At 48.3% G+C, this 25,324-nt stretch overlaps 1 protein-coding gene across 1 annotated transcript in view; it reads right to left on the bottom strand.

The window, feature by feature from the left end:
- The window catches only part of Csmd2 (CUB and Sushi multiple domains 2), a 570,924-nt gene that overhangs the window by 197,120 nt on the left and 348,480 nt on the right, over positions 1–25,324 (bottom strand). The window contains exon 13 of the mRNA XM_059254992.1: positions 22,907–23,089. Coding sequence (XP_059110975.1) covers positions 22,907–23,089 — 183 coding nt within the window. The remainder of the gene's footprint in view (positions 1–22,906; positions 23,090–25,324) is intronic.

The raw sequence follows: 25,324 nt of genomic DNA, 5'->3' as shown, positions 1-25,324 counted from the left end.
CAATGGCAGTTACATAAGACAACTTAGCTTACCTTGCCAATCATTTTGACACTTGTTAGTGCATTATAGACTTACTCTCTTCATTCCAATACACAACCCCAGAAGATGTTTCTCAGAGCAGAAATCTTGTCCTCTTGATTCTTTTAACTTCTAATGGCTCTCATAGCATCTGGCACACAGTAGGCACTCAACTAACGCTTACTGAATTGAATCAATGAGCTCAGACAGCCTGAGAAGACGTTGACATCAGGACATCCGCCTCACAAGCCCATCCCGTTCCCAAACTCAGGCAACCGGATTGACCAAACTCTGGAAGTAGATGGATACCTGAGTCAACTCAGGAACCCAGGGAAAAATAGTGTGGAGTAACCCTCAAGGATTTCTCTGAGACAGGGTACAAACGTGGACCCAAGTAACGCAGGGTGCAATCCATCTGAACTGTTAGAGCCAAGATAACAGAACACTGCTCTCAGATGTCAAGGGTTTCAGGAATGTAATATTCACATATATATCATAAAAATGCCACTTGGAGGTTTTTTTCCCCATACAATGAAGAGATGAATCAAAGTGAAGAATTCAAGTACCAGCAAGGTGTGGTTCATAACAAATAAAAAGTCAGCAAAGAACAAATACAGTAATGAATCTGGTAACTGCTATGAAGGTGGTTGTAAAATGGAACGTGAATGTAACAAATGTTCCTTGGAAGAGAACACATACAATATCATTCCAGTCAGAACCCTTGGGTAAAATATTTCAGATTCTACTGATACCATGGGGAAAGGTGGAGCGCGGAGAGATGCTAATTTCCTCATCTTGCAAGAAAGTCTGTTTTATAGTTTCTGTGGTTAATTAGAGAAATATAGGTTAGAGCATGTATTTAAAGATGTTAAGTGTAATTAGTAATAGAATATGAAGTAGCTTATCTTCAAAATTACCGAAAGGGGAGAAAGCAAAAGCAGTCAATTTAGAAAGAAAAAAAAAAGTGGAATTCAAAGGAAAAACCACAGATGTTTTAAAGAGAGGAAATGCAAAGCAGCCTGCTTTAAAAGGAAGACAAAATGTAATTTGTAACAACAAATGTGGACAGGTTTACCTGCTAGTAAGACCAATCCCTCAACTGGGGATGAAAACCACGACTAAGATAACGTGACCCTGAGCAGTGACAGGAAAGGAAGGACTTCCCAGCCTTTACCCTGGAAGAGGGTTCAGGTTCACCCAATGCTTGGGTCCCCAAAGACCGCGTTCAGTTGGTTGAAGGAGTCCAGACATCAGGGCGATCTTCAATAGCAGCCTGGGTTTTAAAGTCCCTGGGGCTGGAGGAATGGCTGGATGGGGAAACCGCCTGCCATGCAAGAGGGGGAGACTGGAGCTGAGATCCCAGTATCCATAGACAAGCCAGGCCCAGCAGGTGCTGGGGTGGGGATGGGCAGGTCCCTGACGCTCACTGGCTGGCCAGCCTAGTCAAATCAAGGAACTTAAGGTTCAGGGAGAGGCGTTGTCTCAAAAATAAGGCGGAAGCACACACACACACAGAGCTTTAAATTTAACACTCAGCTCTCGGCTGTTATGTTACTCCTGGCTCCTGATCCTTCTTTAAGGTCAAGAGCCTTCTGGAGAGCTCCCAAGACATTTCTCCTCACATTCTGAAAGAGACAGGCTGATTAACTGACACTATTAGCGCAAGAATATGGCCTTTCAAAGCTCTGTCTTTCAGCTCTGAAGACGACCCAAGCCTGTCCCAGGGAAGGCAGGCAGAGGAAGTGTTCTCTGCTCCACAGAGTTCTACCCTTCTGGCTCTGGAATATCACACCTCCATTACATTATCAGCGCATGGGAGGAGCTGGTTTCTCAGGGTCCTGGAAGAGGACAAGTACCGAAAAAGAGCTGGATGGCATCGTCTCCAGCAGCCACCCATCTTACAAGAGGGAGAGACGGGGACCCTCCGCCACCGCCGAGTGGTTACCAGGTTTGGTTTGAGAACCTTGTCCTTGAGCAAAGCTTTTATGTCGGAGCGCTCTCACAAGGCCTAGACTTGAGAAATAATAATGGAAGAAAACTCATTAACAACTAGGTGGGTAATTACTGTACATAACCAGAATTTACTATTGATCTTGAGTGGGAAATACGAGAGGCTTGCTGGAAAATTCATCGTACTTTTCCTCTGGTGTCCTTCTGCCAGCTTCGCTGTTTTCCAAATGCCAATTAAAATGGATGGCTGATAAAGCCAAGGTTGCCTTCACTAATCCTGACAAAGACTTAAAGGCCAAAGATGATATCCACAGCACGGGTGGGAGGATTCCAGAATGAAGACATGTCAGTTCCGATTTTGTGTGCCCCCAAGGCACTGATAGAGACACAATAAAATATCTAAACCCAGGACCAAAAAATGGATAAAGATTTCAAAGGTATAATGATGAGTGTGTATTAGATGATGCTCTGTGGCTTTTAAACAAAACCTTTTTGTGTATTGGAAACAGGGTCTCACATATGCCAAGCTGGCCTTGAACTCCCTACACAGCCAAGGATGACCCTGAACTTGGCCTTCCTGCCTGCTTTGGGAGGCGTGTGCGACCATGCTTGGTTTCATTTGTTTTTCTGATATGTGGCCTTGCTCGTGTAGCCCTCCCTGGTCTAGTACTTGCTATGCAGCCCAGGTTTGTCTAAAACACACGGTGATCCTCCTGCCTCAGCTTGCTAACATTTCACACAAGTTTGTGCCCTGATGTCTCCTTGAAAAATGCCCACAGAATATTGAAAACATGGACCTCATATTGGACTGCAAGGCTAGTTCCACAAATTCAGCCACGGAACAAAACCTATTGTTTGCAGGGAGGCAAATGTCACCGAGGCTAAGGACTTGTCTATGCATCCTTTTGGCTGCTACGCTATCCACAGGACAGTGAGTGACATTCAGCAGGTGCTCCATCACTCCATCCAAATTCAAAACTCAAGCTCAATGGGAGCAACTCAGAGGCCACTGCATAGACAAGTGTAGAGCTTGGAAGAAAGGACTGTGACATTTACCTCTGTTCTCTGATAACGTCATGAAGTCAACAAGGACAGAGTAATGAAAATGCCCACTTTCTCGGAGCCTTCAAATAAGCTTCTGAGTTCAAAGGGGAAAGAAGAACTGAGCTGTTAATACCAATGCCTCTGTGGTGCTGCTGCTAGCCCAGTGCTGAAGGGAAGCGGCGGCTTTCACAGTCTTGCCCATGAGCGAATAACAAAGAAATAAGAAGGAAGTGAATGTTTCCATTAAAAGAGTTACAAAGAGAATAAGTAAACAGAATTATAAGAAGAAGGGAGAATAAATTCAGAAGAGTTAAGAACAGGGAGAAATGGCTGGCTTCTGAAAAGACAAAAAAAATTCAGGCTGATCTACTTAAAAAACATAGAGTGTAGTCTATATGTTCATATGGGTCCATACTAACATGTGTGCATGTGTGCACACGCAACACACACACACACACACACACACACACACACATACACGTTTAAATACATAGAAAGTGAAAGAAGAGGCTCTAATAAAATTCAGGTGATAATCTAATCACAAGAGATAGGACTCAACATATTAATAAATGCACAGCTGTGACACAGCAGTGGGGGGTCTCGCAGGCAAATGTGAATAACCAAAATGAATATGAAGGAAAGATCTGGAGGAGTGTGGAAACTGCTTAGGGGGTGGGGCAATTTCAAGGCCGGCGCTTCACAGTGTCAGCTACATTAGTCATATCTGAGCAGTTTAAATGACCCTGATAAAAGATTCCCATGACAATGTAGGGGTGAGGCGTATGCTCATTCCCGCCTCCTCACACATGCCAGATGCAGTGTCCGCAGTTCACACTCAGCCCGGGAACACAACCCTGGTCCAGATAATTAAATACAAGCCCCCCCACCCACAACACACACACACACACACACACACACACACACACACAAACACGCACGCACAAATCAGAGAAACAATACTCCAGTTTAGAAAGAGGTGACATTGTCAAGGCCACAGTTAACCTGTATCATAGTATAAAGTGAACTCAACTCCAGGTAAGATCCACACGGATTATTTATTCTGGAACTTATAAAAATGTTTCACCTGTTAGAATAAACATTAAAGTAGCCAAGCTCTCTGAGACCAGCACTGAGGGTATAAGAGGTGCTCGCTGGCATTTCAAGAGTCGTCACCTCACTAAGAGTGTCCTTAACAGGAGTTGCTGAGGGGGAAAATGTTAGGAATCATCCCATTTTACAGACACATAAGCTGAGGCTGAGAGCTCAAGTAGCCTGCTCATACTCACACAGCCTTCATGAATGGGGCTGGAACAATGAACTCTGTCATGACACCCGATTCCTCCCAGTGGTGGGGAAGGCTTGTCACGACAGACACTGAATTTAATGTATTAACACTGGTTATAAAGCCACAATAAAAAAAACCCGAATGAGTTGATTACAAACCCGAGAGCGATGTAACTGGATAAAGGAAGTCCACAAATAGCGTGTAGGAATGGAGCATGCAACCAAGGGGTTTCAGGAAGACAACATGCCAAGACAAACAGCTACCCAGTTGTTTTTACAGCGGCTCCATATCTCACTCTGTGCATCACAGTAACACTAGAAGAAACTATGGGAAGACCCTGCTCGCAGGTGTGGGTGTTGAGGAAGATGATTTTGTTATCCTGAGATGAGAGGCCCGAGAAAACAAGGCAGAGGGGCCTGGCTGTGTCTGTTCAGAGGCAAATAATACAAGGAAGATTTGCGTAAGTTCTGAGATGGGAGAGTAATTTCTGAACCTTATTCCAACATCAGAAATCATAAGAAACAATTATTACTTCATACGGAAGAAACGGGAAACTTTCTCATTTCAAAATGACTATAAACAAAAGCTAAATGGTGAGGAACAAATGGAGGGAAAAATCCATGTGTTATCGCAGCCAGGCACTCACTCCACTTCGTGTACAAAAAACTGCAAGTCAATAAAAGAGATTTGAAACAGAAATACTGGCCAAGGAAATTAAAAGGCAGCTCACAAAAGAATAAAGCCGGCCAACGAAGAGATGGAAAAATGTACATCATCATAGAAAACAAAAATGCTAACTCCCAGTTGTTGCACCAACATACGAGAACACAGCATGGAACTCTGCAGGAAAAATAAGAAGGGCCGGCGGGGCTGAGGTATGTAGCTATGAGCGAAAAGGGAGAAACAGAGTGCACGCCTCATATGGGCAAGAAGGCTTCCAGGAGGAGGAATGTTTTACTTCTTTGAGACAGTCTCGTGTAAATCAGGCTGGCTTACATTTAGCATTTATCAGGGGATTGCCCTGACTTTCTGATCCTTCTGTTTCCACCTCCTCAGTCCTGGAATTCCAAAACCTGCACTATCATACATTTTATGTGGTGTTGGGGACTGAACCCAGCCTGTCACCCATGCTGGGCAATCGCCCTTCAGAGCCATGTCCCAGGCCCTAGAGAGGCACTGTTTTATTCATTTTTTATTAGTTAGTGACACTAAATGTATTTGAAGGTCTTGAAACCTTAAGCCTCAACATAGGTCTGTTAAATGTTTTTTATCTTAATTTTTAATTACATATATATGTGTGTGGTATGTGCATGCATGCAGGTGTGCACAGAGTCCCGTGAGGTTGGATCCCCTGGAGCTGGAGTTACAGGTGGTCGTGAACCGCCTGTGGATGCTGGCAATTGGACTTGGGACCTCTACAAGAGCAGATGCAATCTAAACTGCTGAGCCCCCTCTCCAGCCCCGAATCCTTTTCTTGAAGTATAATCTATAGTGGTGTTTTGATGAGAAAAATGCTGGATCATCTCACACAAAAGAAGGGAAGGATGGAGATGGGGCTGGGGGGAGATGCTATGGGGCTGTAGCCTTGGTGTCTTTAGCATTAGAAGTTGAGTGTGTTGTCTGGGAGGCAGAAGGCAAGGCCATTCTCAAGGACATTGTGAGGGCTAGGGTGGGTTTAGGGGAGCAGGGAATGCTCACGGCAGTTCCCACAATGCAGTGGAGAGCATAGATGGATTGCTGGGCACTGTTGCAGACCTGACTGACGTTGGTCACTGTGAACTTAGAGCAATGCCAGTTTCCATGCTTGGGCGAGTTTCTGCAGCCCTGCTGACCAGAGCACAAGTGGTCCAATCAGAGGCTTCCTGCTTCATCGTATGTCTCCTGAGCAGCAAACGGAGGCCATCTCTGTTGATTGATAGAGTGGCTGAGCTTCAAGCAGAAGGCTATTTCATTTTTAAAGAGAAAGCCTCGTGTAGCCTTGGCCTGGAACTTGCTATGTAGCCAAGGATGATCTTGAACTGATTCCTCTTCCTCCACCTCCTCCTGTGCACAACCTTGCCTGGTTTATGTGGTGCTGGGGATTGAACCCAGGACCTCACATATTCTAGGCAAATACTCTACCAACCAATGTAGCTAGAGATTTCCTGCCTGGCCCACAGTCAGGACAAATCTCTCTCACCTGCCAGTCCCACAGCCGCTCAGACCCGACCAAGTAAACACAGAGACTTATATTGCTTACAAACTGTATGGCCGTTGCAGGCTTCTTGCTAACTGTTCTTACAGCTTAAATTAATCCATTTCCATTAATCTATACCTTGCCACATGGCTCGTGGCTTACCGGCATCTTCACATGCTGTTTGTTATCGTGGTGGCTGGCAGTGTCTCTCTGACTGAGCCTTCCACTTCCCAGCTTTATTCTCCTCCTCCTTGTCCCGCCTATACTTCCTGCCTGGCCACTGGCCAATCAGTGATTTATTTATTGACCAATCAGCAACACACTTGACATACAGACCATCCCACAGCAAACCAAGTAGCACCCCCAGTAGTCAGTGTTTGCTAATGGGCCCTTCAAGTTTTCTTGATACCATTTCTGGTGTTGGAGCTTGCTGAAAGTTACCCTGCAACTTTGTTAGCTCTAAAGAAGCCGTTTGAGGCCAGTCCCCTGGCGGGGCTCATCTTTATCCTAAGACCAACTTCAGTCTTTGTTCCCTCTGAGAGTACCAGGGATGCCTTCTAGAAATACACACATTGCCAGAGAAGCCACCCAGAGAGATGGACAGTACTGGCTATTTCCTGAGCACATGGGGTGTCCCATCCATGCATACTTGCCAGAATCTTACTCTAAAGTCACAGATTGATACTCAAGATTTTCTATTTGCTTTTTTCAGTCCAAGCCTTACTGCTTGGCTAGGCAGTGTTTGGACACTGGTGTCCAGACTCATGGAGCTGTTTATTCCCTTGCTTCTGAAACACTGCCTGTCAGCTGTCGACTCCACACACTCCAGATCTGACTTCTCCATCCGACACCTCCTTCTGACTGGCTGGGAAGTTTCTTCTTCCCCGTGACTCTGCTACCTTCCAGTGCTCAGGGCTAATGGTCCGTTATGGGAATTCTGTCACCCGTCCAATAGCCAACCGAAAGGAGCATCAGGGTCAAAGAGGCGAGGTTTTCTTTGGGAATGGTCGTGACCCAAATGTAGGCAGGACCGAGAAATGTGTGGACTTTTTGGAAAAAGGAACGCATGGTCAGTGTGAGCATCGGAGCAGTTGGTGACCCGGTTCGGATTCCCCATTCTGTCTTGTGAAAATTGTGCATGGATTTTGCTTGTTAATGAATGGTAAAGTAATCTTTTGACTTCTTTATCATCTGACGCCCAATGTGGGGTAGATCTGCTGTGTTCATGACTCCTAACCTGTCCCTGTCTCACAAGATGTGGTCTCTGCAATGCCTCTACTGAGCTTGAGTTTCAGTGGAGCGGTGGCCCCTGCTGAATGCCACTCACTGTCCTACGGGCTGGCTTAGCAGCTATAAAGATGCATTATCAAGTCCTTATCCGCAGTGACAGTCACCTCCTAACAGGGGACAAAAACCCAGGACTGGGCAGAGGGGAAAAGGAGGAAAGGAATGAGGTAAGCAGCTTTCAGTGGGGGGACCGAGGTGGCCTGTCTGAGGTGGTAGCCTTTGAACCTCTGAGGGCAGAGGGGATTGAGCATGGCATATGTGAGGGACAGGGGACTCCAGAACAGTGTAGTTAGTGGAAAGGGAACATGTGGTGAGCTGCAGAGGATGACAAAGGACTGAAGGGTCATAGGAAAGGGTCTGGACTGTATTACAGGGACCGAAGGAAATATGCCCCAAAGTAGACTCCTGGTTCTCCCAGATGTAAAGACTTAAAAGATCTCTGGAATCAGGAAACGCTCAGACTCACACTGCAGCCGGCAGACACACTCCTACCTGCCTGTTTCCCGTCTCTACCAGGGTAGTATTCCACCAGCGCCTCAAATGCACAGCCAGAACCAAATTTGTTACCATTCTCCAAATCCTCCTTCAGGCCTTACCTCTGTGAATGACAACTCCAGGGGCCCAAGTGAAACACACTAGTGCCTTCTCCCTTAGGCCACAGCCCAGTGGTTCTCAACCTGCGGGTCACGACCCCTTGGGATCCAATGGGCCTTCATAGTGGTCACATATCAGATAGTATGCACATCAAATATTTACATTCTGATTCATAAAAGTAGCAAAATTACAGTTATGGAGTGGCAATGAAGATAATTTTATGGTTGGGAGTCACCACCACCTGAGGACCTGTATTAAAGGGTCACAGCATTGGGAAGGTTGAGAACCACTGTCATAGCCCATCAGTGACTTTCTCTAGTTGCTTCACTGCAGCATCTCATGTACCTGTGACATCTCTATCACACCCCCAGAGGTCGAGCCCCCTCCCCACGCTACACTTCTCCACTCTCACTTCAGACCTTGCTCCCTCTGCAATCCATCCTCCATGCTGGCACCATCTGGACGGTCAGTTTTGTAGACCACAAACTCTGTTCTCTTCCATACTTGTTTGGAGCGCTCTAAAGACTCCCTGCTGCCTAGAGGATGAAGTCTAGACTCTTCAAAGGGCACAAGACTCACAACGATGAAAAGCCAAACACTTTGATCTTTATCCTCCTGCCCGAGTAAGCCCCACATTCCAGACAGACCTCAGAACTGGCAGCTCTACAAATGTGCAATGCTCACCCTCTGTCTGCTTTTTTTTTTCCCTCCAGGCTATTTTAATTTTCTAGAATGTTCTTTTTCTCTTGTTCACCTGTAAAACGATTAAGCATCAGTTCCAGAGAGTGATATGGGTCCTGCCCACTCCACACTTACCTTTCCTAACCGTAGCCATGGAGTCTATCGATCAGGCTCACCAACCCCGTGACTATGACATCCATAGCTACAACTCCAGTAGACGGAGGCTAAAGAGTCAAATCCTGCTCTCATGGGCTCCAGATGGCCCAGTATCTTCCAAACCAAATCCACTCTCCCACTTCTACCATGTTGTCTCCATCTATATCATGACACCCACAGCAACACCACAAACAGTCACGATAAAGAAAACAGGAGTCTAGACTCCCGACCCATCTGCAGTATGATTATCACTGGGGAGACAATGGTGGCCGAGACACACACACGGTTCTGCCTTCCGTTTAATGCAGCAATCACCGTATTTTGTAATGGATAGTGTGCCATTTCTTCCCTGTCCCCCACTCTACATTCTGGTGGACAATACCCTCTTTTCTACTGTAACTGACCGTGTCTTGGGCCCGTGATGGATTTTAGAACATAGAATTGTACATGAACATGACCCAGACATTTCCAAACAGAGGCTCTCAATGCTTGGGAGGTGGAGTGGGGTGGGGGAGTTGGCTCTGTCCCCTGATTACCTCCTGCTGTGAGAGCAACATACTCTGCATAGGCTGGTCCCTGAATGAGATGCCACACAGGGTCCAGCAGAACCCGAGTTCACACACAGGCCTCATGGACCTTGAGACGCTGACTATCACGCAATCTGGTGACTTGGGGACTGATGATGTCACAGATAAAGCTGACTACTATACTTCTGGAATGCGGTTTGAAGAGAGTAAACGGTAATGGAGTGCTCTTCTGGGAAAGCCAGCTAGAGAAGGCCTTTGGGAGGGTCCAGATAAGGGACGATGAGAAGGGGCCAGCATTGGGAGGGTCATTCAAGCGAAAAGAAGCTGAGGTAGGAAAGTGTTTTGAGGGAAAGAGGGGTATGGTATAAGGGGGAAGAGGTCATTACATATGGGTTCCTAGCCCCCTTCTTGCTCAGGATATCCCTTGGCATCCAAATTGCCTGCTTGGCATGGAGTCTGTTAAGTCACGGCTAGGGTGGCCGTGTATTGCTCAGACCAGGAAACTTGAAAAAAGTGAAAGGGGGGTACCTAGAACAAAAGGTTCTGGGATTTCTCCTAAGCAAATAGGGATATACAGTCACCCCACTCTCAATCCCTTTTACCCCAGTCGCCAGTTACCCTTCATCCTGTGGCAGTAGCTTCTGGTCCATGTTCCTCACTCACCACTCACTTCCAGCCCTACACTGAAGCTTTCCAGTCGCATCTGGCAATTAGGTTCTCACCCCTCATAATGGCAGCTTGTTTCTTTGAGACTGGCTAGGTTCTGGCTGTCAGACATTTGTCCCTTATCAGCACCACCACTAGGGTATGACCTGGGATTATCCTGAAGGTGGCTAAGGGGGTGGGGTGGGGGTAGCTTCTTGTCACATCTGCACCATCAAACCCACCCAGCCAGTGCTGATGCTTATCCTAGCCTCCAGCTGCCCAGCATGGCCAGCCTCCCAACTCCACTATTCACAGCTTTTCAGATGCTGCCTGAGGCTTTGTGTTACTAGCTAATAGGACAAATTCCGGCAGCCTGTGAGAGAACGCATGGAGAAGGTCCCTTGATCAATATGCCTGGCTAAGTAGCTGAGTCTGAGTTTTGGGAGCTCAGTTTGTAGCTTGAAAGCAGACTGCAAATTCTTTGGTGAATTACATGGAGCTAGTCCCAGCTACCATCTCAAGGTGGGGCAGGTGTGAGTCCTAAAGAATTTGGGTGTCAGTTTTCCTGTTGATGAACTGGGAGGAGAGGTATGCATTTTACGACAACTGAATCTGTTTTCAAATGTATAAAGAAACTGTTCAGTGACTTCTAAGCTGTAGCTTTGTTGCAAAGACTCAGTACACTGGGGCTTGGGCCACAAAGGGCAGACTGTGTCTGGTGCTTAGGGGGATAGATTCAGTTTCTGGAGTGTGGTTCAGGTCTGCGGCTCAAGGCAGGGTCTTCCCTCATACTTCCACTCAGCATCTCTAGTGGTTCAACCAAGATTGTCCAAGCAAGGCAGTGAGAGACATAGGCCTCCCATGCTCCCTGTAATCAAGCCAGACCCCAGAACCTAGGATTTTCACTCTCCTCCATGGGTGGACAGGTCAATCCAGATCTAGAAGATTCCAGATGAACCCACTTACAGGGACGGTGCACCCTTTGGTCAGCACCTATGATGTGAGGGATGCTCTGTCAGCTTCACTGGGGTGATAGACTACATAACCTGAACTGAAGAGATGTGTACTCTGAGTCTAGATTCTCCCGTGGGATTCTGAGGAACTGAGATAACATGGGATAAAACATGGTACCCAAATGACTCAGTTTTTCCATGTCCCCAGCAATAGCTGCTTAAAAGTATTTCTCACCCCCATGAGGTCCACAGCTACTTGTGCCCAGCCTTCAAGAACTCTGAGTGACTCTCAGAGGTTTCTATCTTTGTCACATGGGCAGGTGCCAGCTGTTCTTCTGGGGTCCCTCCAGAGTTAGTTTTAGTTCCTATTATCTTGAGAAGGCAGGCCTAGGATCAGCTGAGGAGAAAAATACCAATCTATCCAAGAGTAGATGCTATCTCCTGAACACAGAGGTATTCAAGAAAGGGTGTGGCTCCATCTCCAACAGCTCAAATGGTGCTCTGAGGCTCCTGTGGCTCGGAGGCCTTCATGTCTGTCCTTTTCCCCAAGTGCTGAGCTCTATCATCGTCTGACATCTTTCCTAAGGTAGTTTCAGCAGGGCACCTTCATGGGGTCTGGAGACAGCCATATCCAGTCATGCCTCAACCTGCCACACACTGAAGGCTGATGAAGAACATGAATAGCCATTTAGCATGATCATGTGGAAGTATATTTACCCCCAAGGCTGTCACACAGAGGCACACACAGCCTGAGGAGTCTTGACCTTTAAGGCCTTTGTGGAGCCTTACCGGAGTTCACACAGAAGGCTAGCAGCCCTGCTGTGGAAACCCCTTCCCTTGACCTCCCTACAAGATGGCCATTATACGTAAGAGCTGGAAGGACAACCATAAACCCAAGGCTCCCACAGAAAGGTGAGTTGAGCCTTCTTGAGTACCACAGAGCCTGAAGAAACCCACAGCCAAGAAGGTTGTAGTTATGTCCCAGGCTGACGATGGATTCTCTAAGGGGCTCAAAGAACAGGAAGGGGGTACTAACAGACCGTCAAACTCCAGTCCCAATACGGAAGCTGGGGGAACAAATGCTGGTCTGTGCAGCTCGGAAGATGCCTCCACAGCCCTCTGAGTCAGATGGGGCAGAGCTCAAGGGGGAGGCACACCCAGATTTCTGGGCATTTTACAGAGAGAAGAGGGCTGCTGAATTGATGTCACAGCTGAAAGCAGAAGCAAGAACGACGGTGGTAGCCCATTGGTCCACCAGTCCAGGTGACTGGGCACGGCTAGACAGCCACAGCCTGGTCAGTTTCCCCAGTCCCTGTTGCACCCAGGTGCTCCTTCTGAAAAGTCTAGACCAAGACTTGGCTTCAGCCACATTCTCACTGTAGTTCTGGACAGATGCCGGGGTTGGAAGGGACTGCAGTTTTCACTGTGCCATAATCTTCCAAGAAGACGTCGGGGGAAGCTGCTGACTGGAACATATTTCCTCCCTTCCCTGTGACCACATATATCATCTGAATAATTTGGAGATGACTTTGTCATAAAAACATGTGCTCCCCAAACAACCAAGAGCTCCTCCTGGAGGACCATGTGAGAACCATCCCCCCCTACTCCCACTGCACGCACAACACTCAGTGAGCAGAGACCATCCCCCTCCCAACCATTCTGTTACATTTAAGTGACAGGAAAGCCGAAAATCACTACAAGATGTGAGGTCCAAGTATGGTGCCAATCATCCTGTCCTTGCTAGGATACCAACATGCAGGCTAATATTCCATAGACTCCAGGAGTTCATGGCCACTAAGACAGCTGAAGCCTGTCCCAATGTCTGATCCTAATATGTCACTTCATGTGCCATGGTGGCACACCTCACATGCTGCCATCTTATAGTGGAACCAAACATCTCAGAAACTTCAGAAAAAATCCCTAAGTGGCTGGCACACAGTAGGTGTTCCGTGTTAGTGGTTCAGAAGTCTTAATATTAGGTTACATAGGAACATTCTAGAACTATAATTCCTGGGCCCTGTGAACCAGAAATTTCTGAGAACGAGGCCAGGAATTTTGTATTTTAAAATGTCCATGAGTGATGTTAATGACGAGCTGGGTTTGGGTCTGTTTTAGACGGAGCAGAGCCACCCAAGACATCTCTTTAACCCACAAAGTATTTATTTAAACAAGAACAACAAAAAAAGTAGTGAGTGTAACAAGCGATATGCAGGATCCACACTGTCCTGGTGCCACGTCCTTGGACATTCTAATAGAATGCATGCTGGGAGCATCCACCGGGAACCTTTGCCTCCTCTGCTCCTGGCCAGCTCCAACACTTCATACCTATAATCCACAGATCGAATGTTTAGAGCCAGATTCTACGCCAAGCTTACATTGACTAGACTATTCCATTCCCACAAGCCAGTGACTGAGGTGTGAGATGGCCCCAGAGTCAGCATCTGGTGGATGTGGGGGAACACAACTTACCCATAGGTCCTCTGACTGTCCTTCTCTTCATGACCCCTCCTCAACACTATGTCCCAGCCAGTCCTGGGTCCCCTGAGCTGGTTCTTGGTTTCTTCTCCAGTTTCTGCCCTCAGCAATGTACTTTTCTGTCACTGTGGTCCCCTGCCTGGTAGATGGACACATGATGCAGGGGTGGACTCTTAACCATATGTCTCCTCTCCCCATAACACATCTGCCTATTCCAACACAAAGGTAACGTGATTACGGGTCCCACCTGGCCTGGTTCCTGACAGTGTTGACTCCTTGACAATGCTCGCAGTGACCAGTGTGAGCCAACTCTTTACCCAGAGTCAGTTCCTTCAGTCTTGGATTTTCTCAGCTCTGTCTTACCCAGGTTGACCCCGGGGCGCCATGATGCTTCACAGCCATGTCCATCATGCCCATGACCAGTGCTGTGACAAATACACGTCCCACCTCCTGTCTCTCTGGTGGCCCACTTGTAGAACAGGCCGCTCCCCACCCTGCATATCACCAGCAAGGCCAGGCCACACGCTCTTAGTGGCCAAGTTTTTGAGGACTAGATGAGAGAGGGAGGGGAACCCTGGAAATCCCCAAGTTCCTGTTTTTTTTCCTTGGGTACTCTGTGGTCAGTGGAACCTTGATGGAAGCCGGGAAGAACGAGGGTGTTTCCTTGAGCTGAGGAAGCTCACACAGCTCTCATGGAAGCTCCTGCCCCATCATGGAGGTTCTTAGAGGTGTTACTCTCCACACAGAGGCTGGCACATTCATATCTGAGCCCCTTCCAACCCTGGTTCCCAGTATTTGAAAATGGCAATTTCTGAGGGCTCTAGCTATTGTGATCATCTTTTCTGGCCCAAGGGAAAGGTCATTTGAAATTGGAAAAATTTGATATTGTATCTTTACAGGGAATACCAGGTGCTGGGCTATAACTGTCAGTTGGGAACAATGGAGGGCTAACTTCATCTGGGCATGGTGCATGGTGTAAAGGTGGGCAGGGTCATCTGGGCAGGGAGCATGGTGCAGAGGTAGGCAGGGTCACCTGGGCAGGGTGCATGGTGCAGAGGTGGGCAGGGTCACCTGGGCAGCGAGCACGGTGCAGAGGTAGGCAGGGTCACCTGGGCAGGGAGCATGGAGCAGATGTAGGCAGGGTCATCTGGGCAGGGAGCATGGTGTAGAGGTAGGCAGGGTCACTTGGGCAGGGAGCACGGTGCAGAGGTAGGCAGGGTCATCTGTCAGGGAGCATGGAGCAGAGGTAGTCAGGGTCACCTGGGCAGGGAGCATGGAGCAGAGGTAGTCAGGGTCACCTGGGCAGGGAGCACGGTGTAGAGGTGGGCAGGGTCATCTGGGCAGGGAGCACGGTGCAGAGGTAGGCAGGGTCACCTGGGCAGGGAGCACGGTGCAGAGGTGGGCAGGGTCATCTGGGCAGGGAGCACGGTGCAGAGGTGGGCAGGGTCATCTGGGCAGGGAGCACAGTGCAGAGGTGGACAGGGTCATCTGGGCAGGGAGCACAGTGCAGAGGTGGACAGGGTCATCTGGGCAGGGAGCACGGTGCAGAGGTGGGCAAGGTCATCTGGGCAGGGAGCACAGTGCAGAGGTGGGCAGGGTCATCTGGGCAGGGAGCACAGTGCAGAGGTGGGCAGGGAGCACGGTGCAGAGGTAGGCAGGGTCATGCAAAAAGCACCTGCTAGTAAGAAGGCAGGTAAGGAGCTATGGATGTGGCCTGGCTGGCATACACCAAATGACAGAGCTGTTATATTTAGACAAATGCAAGTAGAGGAAGCAAAAGAGACACGCCAGTGTCTAGGTGCGAAGCTGTGTATTAGGAATGTGTCTATTTTCTTCAAGTTAATTTATAGTTTAACAGGCGCGCACATGCAAAATCCCAATAGGCTTTTATTTTTACTCTGACAAAATGATTCTAAAATTAATCTTGAACAACAAACAGATGAGAATAACAATGACTATTCTGAAAGAGAAAATAATTAAGGGAGGAAGGAGTCGTTTTTAGCTGTGCTAGATATTAGAACATATTATAAAACAACAATTAAAATTATTCAGTACCGGGGCCGAGACAGACGCGGAGTCACAGAACAAAGGGTGACTCAGGAAGAGACTTAACTACATTTGAGGATTCGGAGCATGATAAAACAATCTATTTTCCTCAGATCACAAGGGAAGAGAATTACTTAAAAATTATGTTGGAAGACTGCCTAAGAGTTTGGACAATATTATACATTTATCCAAATAAACTCCAGATGGATTAACGAATTACAGCTTAAAAATCAAACCACTGACAAATGACTAAAAATAGGACAAACTATGTCTCAGATTCATGACAGGATGATAACTTTGTCAGCTCTGGAAAGAAATCACAAATATTGAGGAATTTGTGTACATGGAGATGTAAAACAACTCTACAATGCAAAACACAAAAATAATGAACGTAAGATTGGGAAAGTGTATGTGTGAAGGCCACTCGGGGCTTGTGTCCGCACAATGGAATGAGCGCCTTCCTACTGGAAAGGAAAATGGCCATCTCCTGGAACTGCACATGAGGACCCAGGTCCCTCCTCTACGGGGCTGGATCCAGGGCTGATACCCTTGTCTAGTGACCAAGATGGAAATCCCAGGACCCCCCTAACACCTCTATCAAGTCCAAAGCTCTTGCCAGACTTCACTGCCATTGAACCCCACTGCTCCTCACTCACACGTGCCTACAGCAGCCAACCGCTCTAGGAAACAATGCAGACCCAAGCACCCAGGTTCAATGCACAAGAGTATGTGTGTATGTGCATGCAGGTGTGTGCTTGTGTGTGCATGGATATTTGTACAGATGTGTGCATGCTTGTATGTACATGTGCATATGTACAGATGTATGCTTATATGTGTATGTGTGTACACAGATGTACAGACATGTGCTTATGTGAGCATGAATTCATCTGGGTGCTTGTGTTTGTATGTGTGTACCCATGAGACATCCCCCCTTTCCATAGGCCTACACATGTCCCATGGGTCCTCTGAGAACCCACTGCTACAACATAGATGCCCCCCTTTCCATCACAACCCCAATTCTGTCCCTGTATTCTCAAGGCAGGCCTTCTAACAGAGATGATGTGCTGTCAGCCTTGTCATGAGATGGTCACTGCAGTCTGCATCTGTCTGTGGCTGTGGTGGTGCCTGATACACACAAACCAGCAAATGAGACTCACACAGAGGCAACCTAAGTGTGCCTGCCACACCAAGACCTCTGTTTGAAAAAAACCTGACCCACAGAGACAATTCACATAATTGTGTCTGTCTTCCAAGGAGAGTTTCTAGGGGTCAAGCCCTGTGGCCCTCACTCCTGGGTTCACAGCCCTTATCACAGTCTTGGGAAGTCCCCAGCAATCAACTGATATATGCTATATGGGTACAGTCAATATATACTTATTGAACTTGCACATTTAAAAAGGCCGCACAAATATGAAAGTCTAATGAGGCTGTTAAAGGTGACAAGCTATCTCATGTCACTTATAGAAAGAAAGACACAAAGTTGTTCTCTCTGGAAAGGTGAAGGCAGATGAGCACAGAAAGAGATACCACATTTCTGGATGGGAAGACCACGCATCTAGCAATCTTAAGTTTATAGATTTTGCTACTGGCATTATGAGTGGGTATGATACTTGGGGTCTCGAGAGTGACACAATGGCATATATTCATAAAGACCTATAAATATGTTCATCCACAGGCCTGATCACCTGACTTCTGGAGATTTACCCTTAGAAAATAACTTAAAGAGGAAGCCACATGCATGAAGATTTTCATTATAGCTGTATATAAAACAACTGAACATAATTGATATCATGAGTCTTGGCCCGTTTACTAGACAGACTATTCCACTGGTTTAGAAAAGTTAAGCATGAAAGACATGTAGTCACCTGGTAAGGTATACAACACGGTGTGGACTTTGAAACATAGCATGCAAAATGGTATGCCCGCTGAGACTGAGACCACGGGAAAGGGGTGGACAGATGGGAAGAACATCCTTCAGTTGTTGGATCAATGTGAAAACGCTTTTCCCTTAGGGGAGGGAGATTGAGAGCATTTTATTTAAATTTCGAAAACTGTATTTAAATCATCCTATTTACATAAATGTAAGAAATTCTAGACTATACTAAAATCTTGTATTGGGTATTGTCCCCTGAGCTGTGGGTGCTTCTGGATACAGAACTGTAGCAGGTGGTATAGGCAGAGGTCACCCTTCAGCAAGAGCCGTCACCCCACCCCTCCCCTCCCCCTCAGGGCACTCCAGTTTAGAACATGACTGAGACAGGCACTCCCTCTGGTGCCACTGACTTAGTACACAGAGAGCTGCTCAGATGACGAAGAGGGATGGAAAAGTGACGGACAGAAGGAACGAGAAGTGGAGGTGAGGAAGAGGCACCTCTCCTCGGGGTCATGACCTACCCTTCATGGATGTGCTGCACTCCTCACAATGGCTGTTGCCTCCTGGGAAAATCCAGCCTGGTACCTATCCTAGGTGTTCTTTCCTTGTCCCTGCTTCTCAGCTGGGCCCTCAGAGTCTGGCAATCTGCTGTGATGGAAAACGTACGGGACTTCGGAGAGGAAATCTGGTTTTTGGTTGCTGCTCTGTCAATGAATGCATCAAATTCTCTCCCACCATGTGACGGCTGCACAGTTTGTACCTCCCCACCCCGAACTTGCTTTATTCATCTATAATCAGAGGGAAGAAATGCTCTGCAACATTGTAGGGAAGATTCACATCTTCCCAATGACAGGAAACAAATCAGCCTCCTCCCCATCACATGCTCTCTCACCATCATGACGCTTCAGACTTTAACCACAGCCCCCCAAATGCAGGGGACCTCTTGAGACAAGGCTAAGTTACCCAAGAGCATGGCTCTTTATCTGGGATAGGTTTACCGCCAAGGAATGTCTGCCAGCATCTAGAGATGATTTTGGTTTTCCAGCTGGTGCGTGGGGTGCATGGAGTGTGTGTGGTACTGGCGTTCAGTGTGGCAGGGGACAGAGATGCTGCTAAAGCAATCTACAAGACCTGACAGTTCTCTGGGACAAAGTACCAACATTACAGAGCCTGAAACATCTGGAGGAAGCAGCCTTCTAACAGCTGAAAAGGCAGTGTCCTGATGGCCCTATGATCCAGTCCAGCTTTCTCCAGCATGGAGGTGGGGTGGGGGAGGGGAGCAATCTAGGAAAGGACAGGCAGACACCAGGAGAAGGCTACTTCTTCCCTTCTTCCCTATCTTCAAAGCCAAGCTCAATCCCAGCATCCTCTGCGGTATCTTCTCGAGCACCCAAGGGTTCCATTGTCCCCGGCTGAACCCTCAACTTTGCTGTTGATGAATAATTTGAACTGCAGACTTCCCAGGAGGCCCCACCTTCTCATTTTACACACGCACCCTAGACATTAAGACTGCAGCAATTAGGATTCACACTTTCTTATGGGCTTCAGGAACTGGGAGAGGAGAACAGGGTTCTGTGTGCTCCCGGCCAGGCTCCGGTGAAGGCTGTTTGGCAACTTCTTTGGAAAGTGGCCGCTAATGGACTGATAATTGGTTTCCTGCCTTTCTTATGAAGTGTGAAGTGCTCTGCTAGCCTGTCAACAAAGCATCAAGGACTATGCAAACCACCCTCAGAGTTATTTGTGTCTTCTACTGTCTCCCTGGAATGGCAATGACTGCCTGCCTTAAGATGCACAGAAGGGGCTCTGCCATCTCTGTTAAGGATGATGCTAAAACAGGCAGAGATTCTGCAAGGTAAGGTAGACCGGTTCCCTTGCCAGAGCTCCGTCCTCAGGACAGCCACAGTGAGCGAACTCCCTAAGCAGAGAGGGAATGGAACAGCTCTGAACCCCTGAGCCTGGCCCTTGGCTCAGGGCAGACAGTCAACATGGAGGACCGGATGGAGAGTGCCTCCACTCTGGGCTGAGACGGAGCAGTGGTCCTTGGAGAGATGGACTGGCTGAGGACAGCAAGACAGCAAGAGGAAGGAGCTGCCCCACGTGCTCAGTTGGAGCACTTCAATGTGAGAGGCACCGCCCTGCTGCAACCCTAGATGGAGAAGATGGTCTGCTGAGTACCCACCCCTTTGAGGGCATCTCAGAAGCCAGTGAGCGACGCTGAAGTTGCTGCTCACCGCAGAAAACACTCGGCAATGCCAAGGTGGAGTGGCTGTGTGTGGACTTGGCAGGACAACTCCCCAGGAAGGAGCCGTTTGGAAGGAAATGCTTCCACTGAAGAACAGTGCAGTGCTTTACAACGCTTTGAACAATCATTTTAAGACATTCCAGCCATCAAAAGAATTTCCCTGGTCCCCTTCTATAACTCCTCTGAAAGCAAGAGCAACATTGTTTGGCTAAGTGCTGTGTTGATGTTTATTGTGACTAATGTGGGGGGCAGGGAGTGACTCTCCAGATGAGCCTTTTGCCTGGGGTGCTTTTGTGTGTATGTGTAAGGAACACTCTACGATGCAGACAGGCCTTCTCACTATTTTATATTTTTATGGACATTTATAGATGCTGCCCCTTTTCTATTGATGAGAAACTATGGTGTGTGTTTGATCTAGAGTTGGGGTCAGGAGCATCTCTCAGGCAAAGTATGACCTGTGCTGTGATGACCCAGTTTGTGGACCAGTTTCCAAGCATTCACCGTGGAAAGTGTGGGGGCCTTTTTTACTACAGTTATCGTTAGCTATAAATATGATCCTGGAGATGCAGACTCTGGGGAGTGAGACTGGAGGGCTGCCCTGTTGGGTCAGCCAGCACCTGGAGAGGAGATGCCCTGGCTGCTTGCTGTTCGGAAGCTCAGCTAGGGGCAAGAATTGGGTCGCTAGACTTGGAACGGTGAATAATCTCACTGTCGTTTTTTTCACTACCAGACCTTGCTCACCGAGGGCAAAGCCAGGGATCGTGGAGGCAGGAGCTTCGAGACTGGGGATTGTTCAGATAGCAGACAGATGGCAGCCCCTTGTACTCATGAGGTGCAAGGAGGGGCTGGCTCTGTGGTGCAGGGCATGGGGAGAGCTGGTTTGGCCTGCCTTCCTCCACTCAAACCAACCTCACTGGGACTCAAGCTGTGCCCCAAGTAAGCAGACACAGCCGACTGGTGGGGGTGACTGAAGACACCCACTGTTCTCTTCCATCCTAGAACTTTCCAGAGAGCGTGTCATGCCAACTGCCCAGAGCGCCTGCTTTGCGGTTCTTATTAATAAGCCCTGGGTCCTTCACCTCTGCTCCAAACAATAGAGAGCACAGGCTGGACCCACTGTCGCCAGGATAGCCCAGTCCTCCTCTTCTCAGCTACTTTGCAAGCAGAGATCAGCACACTGCTTCTGGAGACGAAGGGCCTGCAGGGCAGCACTTCAAGAGGTTGAACCCTTAGAGAAGGCTCTAGAAGAATGTTCTAGAACTACTCCTCAGAAGCACAGCATCATTGAGCACCTTCCCGGAGGCCTCCAGTGGTTACCACCACTCTCCCCGCAGCTTGCGTTCTGCTCGCTAGCCACATTTTGCTTTGGCTCATGGAGCCCAGGAGCTCAGCCTCCTTCCGGGTTTGATCCTCCCATGTTCCTGCCCATGAAGTTCACCTTCATCCAGTGTTTCCTGTTTCAAAAATGGATTGCCATGCTTCCTGGGGAAATCCCACTGTCTGGACCTTCCTTCTTAGCTAGGACCTCCAGCTAGAGGGACATGTCCTCCTCTGCTCCCCTCTGCCTAGCTTGGCTTGACTGTGCTGTCAGGGCTCTGGGTTGCTTACTCTGAGCTGCATCTGCTAACTATCCCCGATCCCTGTATCCCCATGGCTCCTAGCACTCAATGGGGCCAACATGGATAGTTTGATCTTTCCCACCTATACCGGGATCAGAGCAGGACAGATATCATGTAATTTGATTTTTTTTTCACTAAGAGTGATTCCATGTGGACCTAGGAGTGATCTAATCTTTAAGTCTCTGAAACTTTTTTTTTTTAAATTCATTTATTTTTATTTTTTGTGCATTGGTGTTTTGCCATGGATGTCGGGTCCCCTGGAACTGGAGTTACAGTCATGAGCTGCCATGTGGTTGCTGGGAATTGAACCTGGGTCTTCTGGAAGGGCAGTCAGCGCTCTCAACCACGGAGCCGTCTCTCTACTCCCCTCTGAAGAATTTTTACACAAACTATCAGTCATAGAAAACGCTCTGTCAGACCAAACAACTGTTTTTAGTTCGACCAGCGTAATCACTGTGGTATGCCCCAACTCACCCGCCCACTCTCATCACAGGGATGTCGACCATCTCCTAGGCTCTCCCACCCCTAGACCCCGGGGGCTCTCAGTCTGTGGCATGCAGAATTCAGAGGTCCTGAGCTGTCTGCCTAGGTGGGCAGAGGATCAGAGGTCAGGCTGAGCGCCCTTCCCTGAGAAAGAGCCAGGGGAGCTGAGTGTTGAGGACTAAGAGAAGAGACCACAGCCGGAGAAGTTAGAGCCTCAGACTTCCTGACACCAACTGTGTGGCTTCCCCTTGCCACAACAGCCCCTCACACGTCGAATCTCACTGTGACTAACGACTCCTGATGTTTGCTATGTGGCAAAGTACGTCGAACACATACAAGAAGAAAGATGGTGGGCGATAGCTCCATGGAACAGACTCAACCCCATTCTTTCCCGAAGGACCAGCCATGCAAGGACAGTTGGAGCCTTCCTTCATTCCTAAAGCCACATGAGAGGTGGTGATCATGGGAAACATAGCCCTCAAGGTCTCAGATCCCCATAGCACTCCGAGGCTGGTATACCATCTACCAACTTAGAGACATCTTGCACACCCCACGATAGCATGGTGTCACGGTGGTGACAAGAATAAGGAGAAAAGTCTTGGTCTGACCTTCATGGACCATGCTCAGTGGTCTCTGTCTTGCTTTAAGGATCACCAAAGAAGGTCTCCAAAGATCAAGAGATGTAACATACATTAGATGTGGGAACCCAGACAACCATCTTCCTAGGAACAAGAGAAACCACCCCAAATGGCGCTGTGGGTACCCACTCCAGGTTTCCAAAGGCAGGGCCTTAACTAGGGATCCAGCCTGCCTCTCTGGGGAGCCCATCAGTGGCCACCCCTGCTCACTTACACACACAGCCTGGCTTCTTAGCCGACCACTGGTTATTCTTTTGGCACGTGATTGATTTCTGCCCCACCAGCTCAAAGGCAGGCTGGCATTCAAACTTGAGTGTGTCACCATGGCGAAAGCGAGAGCCTTCTCTCAGGCCATAGGCAGGTATGCCAGGGTCTCCGCAACTGCCCTGTTCGATCTCTGAAAAACAAGAGACAAAGAAAAAGAGGTGACTTTACATCTGTCCTGGAAGCATAGGTTCCCTACTGCTTGCTCTGCTGCCCTTCTACCATGAGTCAGGGTGTGGGATTCATAAATCCTGCAGGAAGGACAGTGTCCTAGGACAAAAGGGCCTTCAGTTCTCAGATGCCTGTGACTCTGTGTCCACACACTATATCCCAGACACTCGGATATTTTCATTCGTGAAAGGTGGCTTTTAGTCTTGGGTGTGAAATTTCCCTCGCAGGCTCGTGTGTTTGAACACTTTGGAGTCCCCCATACGGTAGTACTGTTTGGGGGAGGTTGTGGAACTTTGGGGACGGGAACCTGCTGAACAGAAGTGGGTTGCTGAGAGGAAGCCTTGAGAGACATCTGCTTCTGGTTCTGTTTGACTTGATGTCTGTCTCAAGCTCTGTGGCCACGGATGGAGCCCCATCGAGGTGGGCACTAGCCCCATGACACCATAGGACACAATAAATCTTTCCTCCTTTGATTACACTCTGTCACGCACCTATTCCAGGAGCTAATATGTCTCAAAGTATGGAGACATCCTGCCTGAGTTGCGCTTTGCATCTGACTGTGAACACTGCTGGGGGGATTTGAAGAAAGGTCCGTCTGAGCAGTGAAGGTGAATGAGCACAGGCAACACGGCGGCCAAGTGCAGCCCTGTCTTCCTTCAGCCCGTCTTCCTTGCCAACCAGAGTAAGTGGGAATCAATACTGGCTGCCTTCTGACACCGAAGCACTTTCAAGGTATTTTTTTGTAGATTCAATTTGAGACAGTAGCAGATAAAAAGAAACAAACGACTCATTAAGTACACTTAAAGTCTGCTTGAGCCAATCGGTGAGTCAGCCTGTCTCAGCCCCAGGAGACAGAACTCAGCAGCATGATGGCCTCATCTCTGGGAGTCAGCCAGGACCCAGGCGCTTCGGGGGGTCGGGAGTCTGCCCTGGCTGCATCTTTAGAGGTTGAGCCTCCTTTGCCAAGTGCCCTGTGCTGTGAGAGGGGGGTGGGGGAGGAGCTCCATCTAGGGAGGAAGATGGCCTACAGGGGATACAGGAAGTCACCAAGAAAGTGTCAGATGGAGAAAGGAGACTGTAAGAGACCTGAGGTTTGGGAAAGCAGGGCCTGGAGTCACTGAGGGAGTGTTGGATAAATTTCCAGGACTCTGGGGAAGAAAGGACGCTGCCTTTTCAGTGGATGTCACTACGGTGGTCAGTAGTCAAGGTTTCCAGAAGGTGCTGTGGGATTCTGCAAAAGTTTTCTTGCTGTAAGCTGTTTCTCTGAGCGGATCAGAGCTACAAAGGCTCAGTGGCATATGCACAGGGTTCTGACTGTCACAGGGTCAGTGTGACCTTGTGCAAGCACCAAAGGATCTCCAGTACAAGTCAGGTCAGTTCACTTAAATCTCAAGTGTCCCCTACCTCATCCTACACACACACACTCACACACACACACACACACACACACACACACACACACTAGCTAGGTTTATATATACATGTTCTTTTGCAGCTGGCTTTGTGTATGCTCAGGGACAGGGATGGGGCCACATTGAATCATTCCAAGGAAGTGGGAGTTTGCTTCGGATTCCAGAGCTCCAGTCATCTGAAGGACAGGAAGAAGGGCCCCTGTGACAAAGAGATCTGAAGAAGCAAGAGGCAGAACCCACCTTCTCTCAGTGTCCCCAAACATGCTGTCTCGTGATGCAAGAGCCGTCAGGGCAACGGCAGGAAACATTACCTGGTATCTGAAGACAGAGCCCGTATTTCAGGTCCCCTAGTGAGGTCCCACCACACAAAATATATGAGTAGGGCACATCTGACTGAATCACTGCCTTCAGCTGGTCTGAGGTTCTGACTGGCTCAAGAGAGCATGCATTTGGGGGTGGGGTGGTCTTCTCGGCCTCCATTGTGTAGTCAAATCTCTTTGCACATAACCATACCTGCCTAATTCCTCCCTATCAGCAAGGCAGTTGCAGGCATTTAATAAGTACCTGCTGTGCGCCGGGGCCTGTGCCAGACACTGGCCATGTAGATAGTCTCTGTCCACTTGGAACATCCAGGGGAAGAGACATGGCCTAAGACGTGGGGTCTCAGGCTGAAAATAGAGTGCAGAGAGGAAGGCACACAAATGTCAAGTGCCTCAAGGACCCAGTAAGACAATAATTGTTTTCATTATAATTGTTCTGGTAAGGACAGCTCAATCTTAACACTA

The sequence above is a fragment of the Peromyscus eremicus genome, chromosome 2 (assembly GCF_949786415.1).
Source record: "Peromyscus eremicus chromosome 2, PerEre_H2_v1, whole genome shotgun sequence".
Lineage (NCBI taxonomy): Eukaryota > Metazoa > Chordata > Mammalia > Rodentia > Cricetidae > Peromyscus > Peromyscus eremicus.
This window is presented reverse-complemented; position numbering and strand designations above follow the sequence as displayed.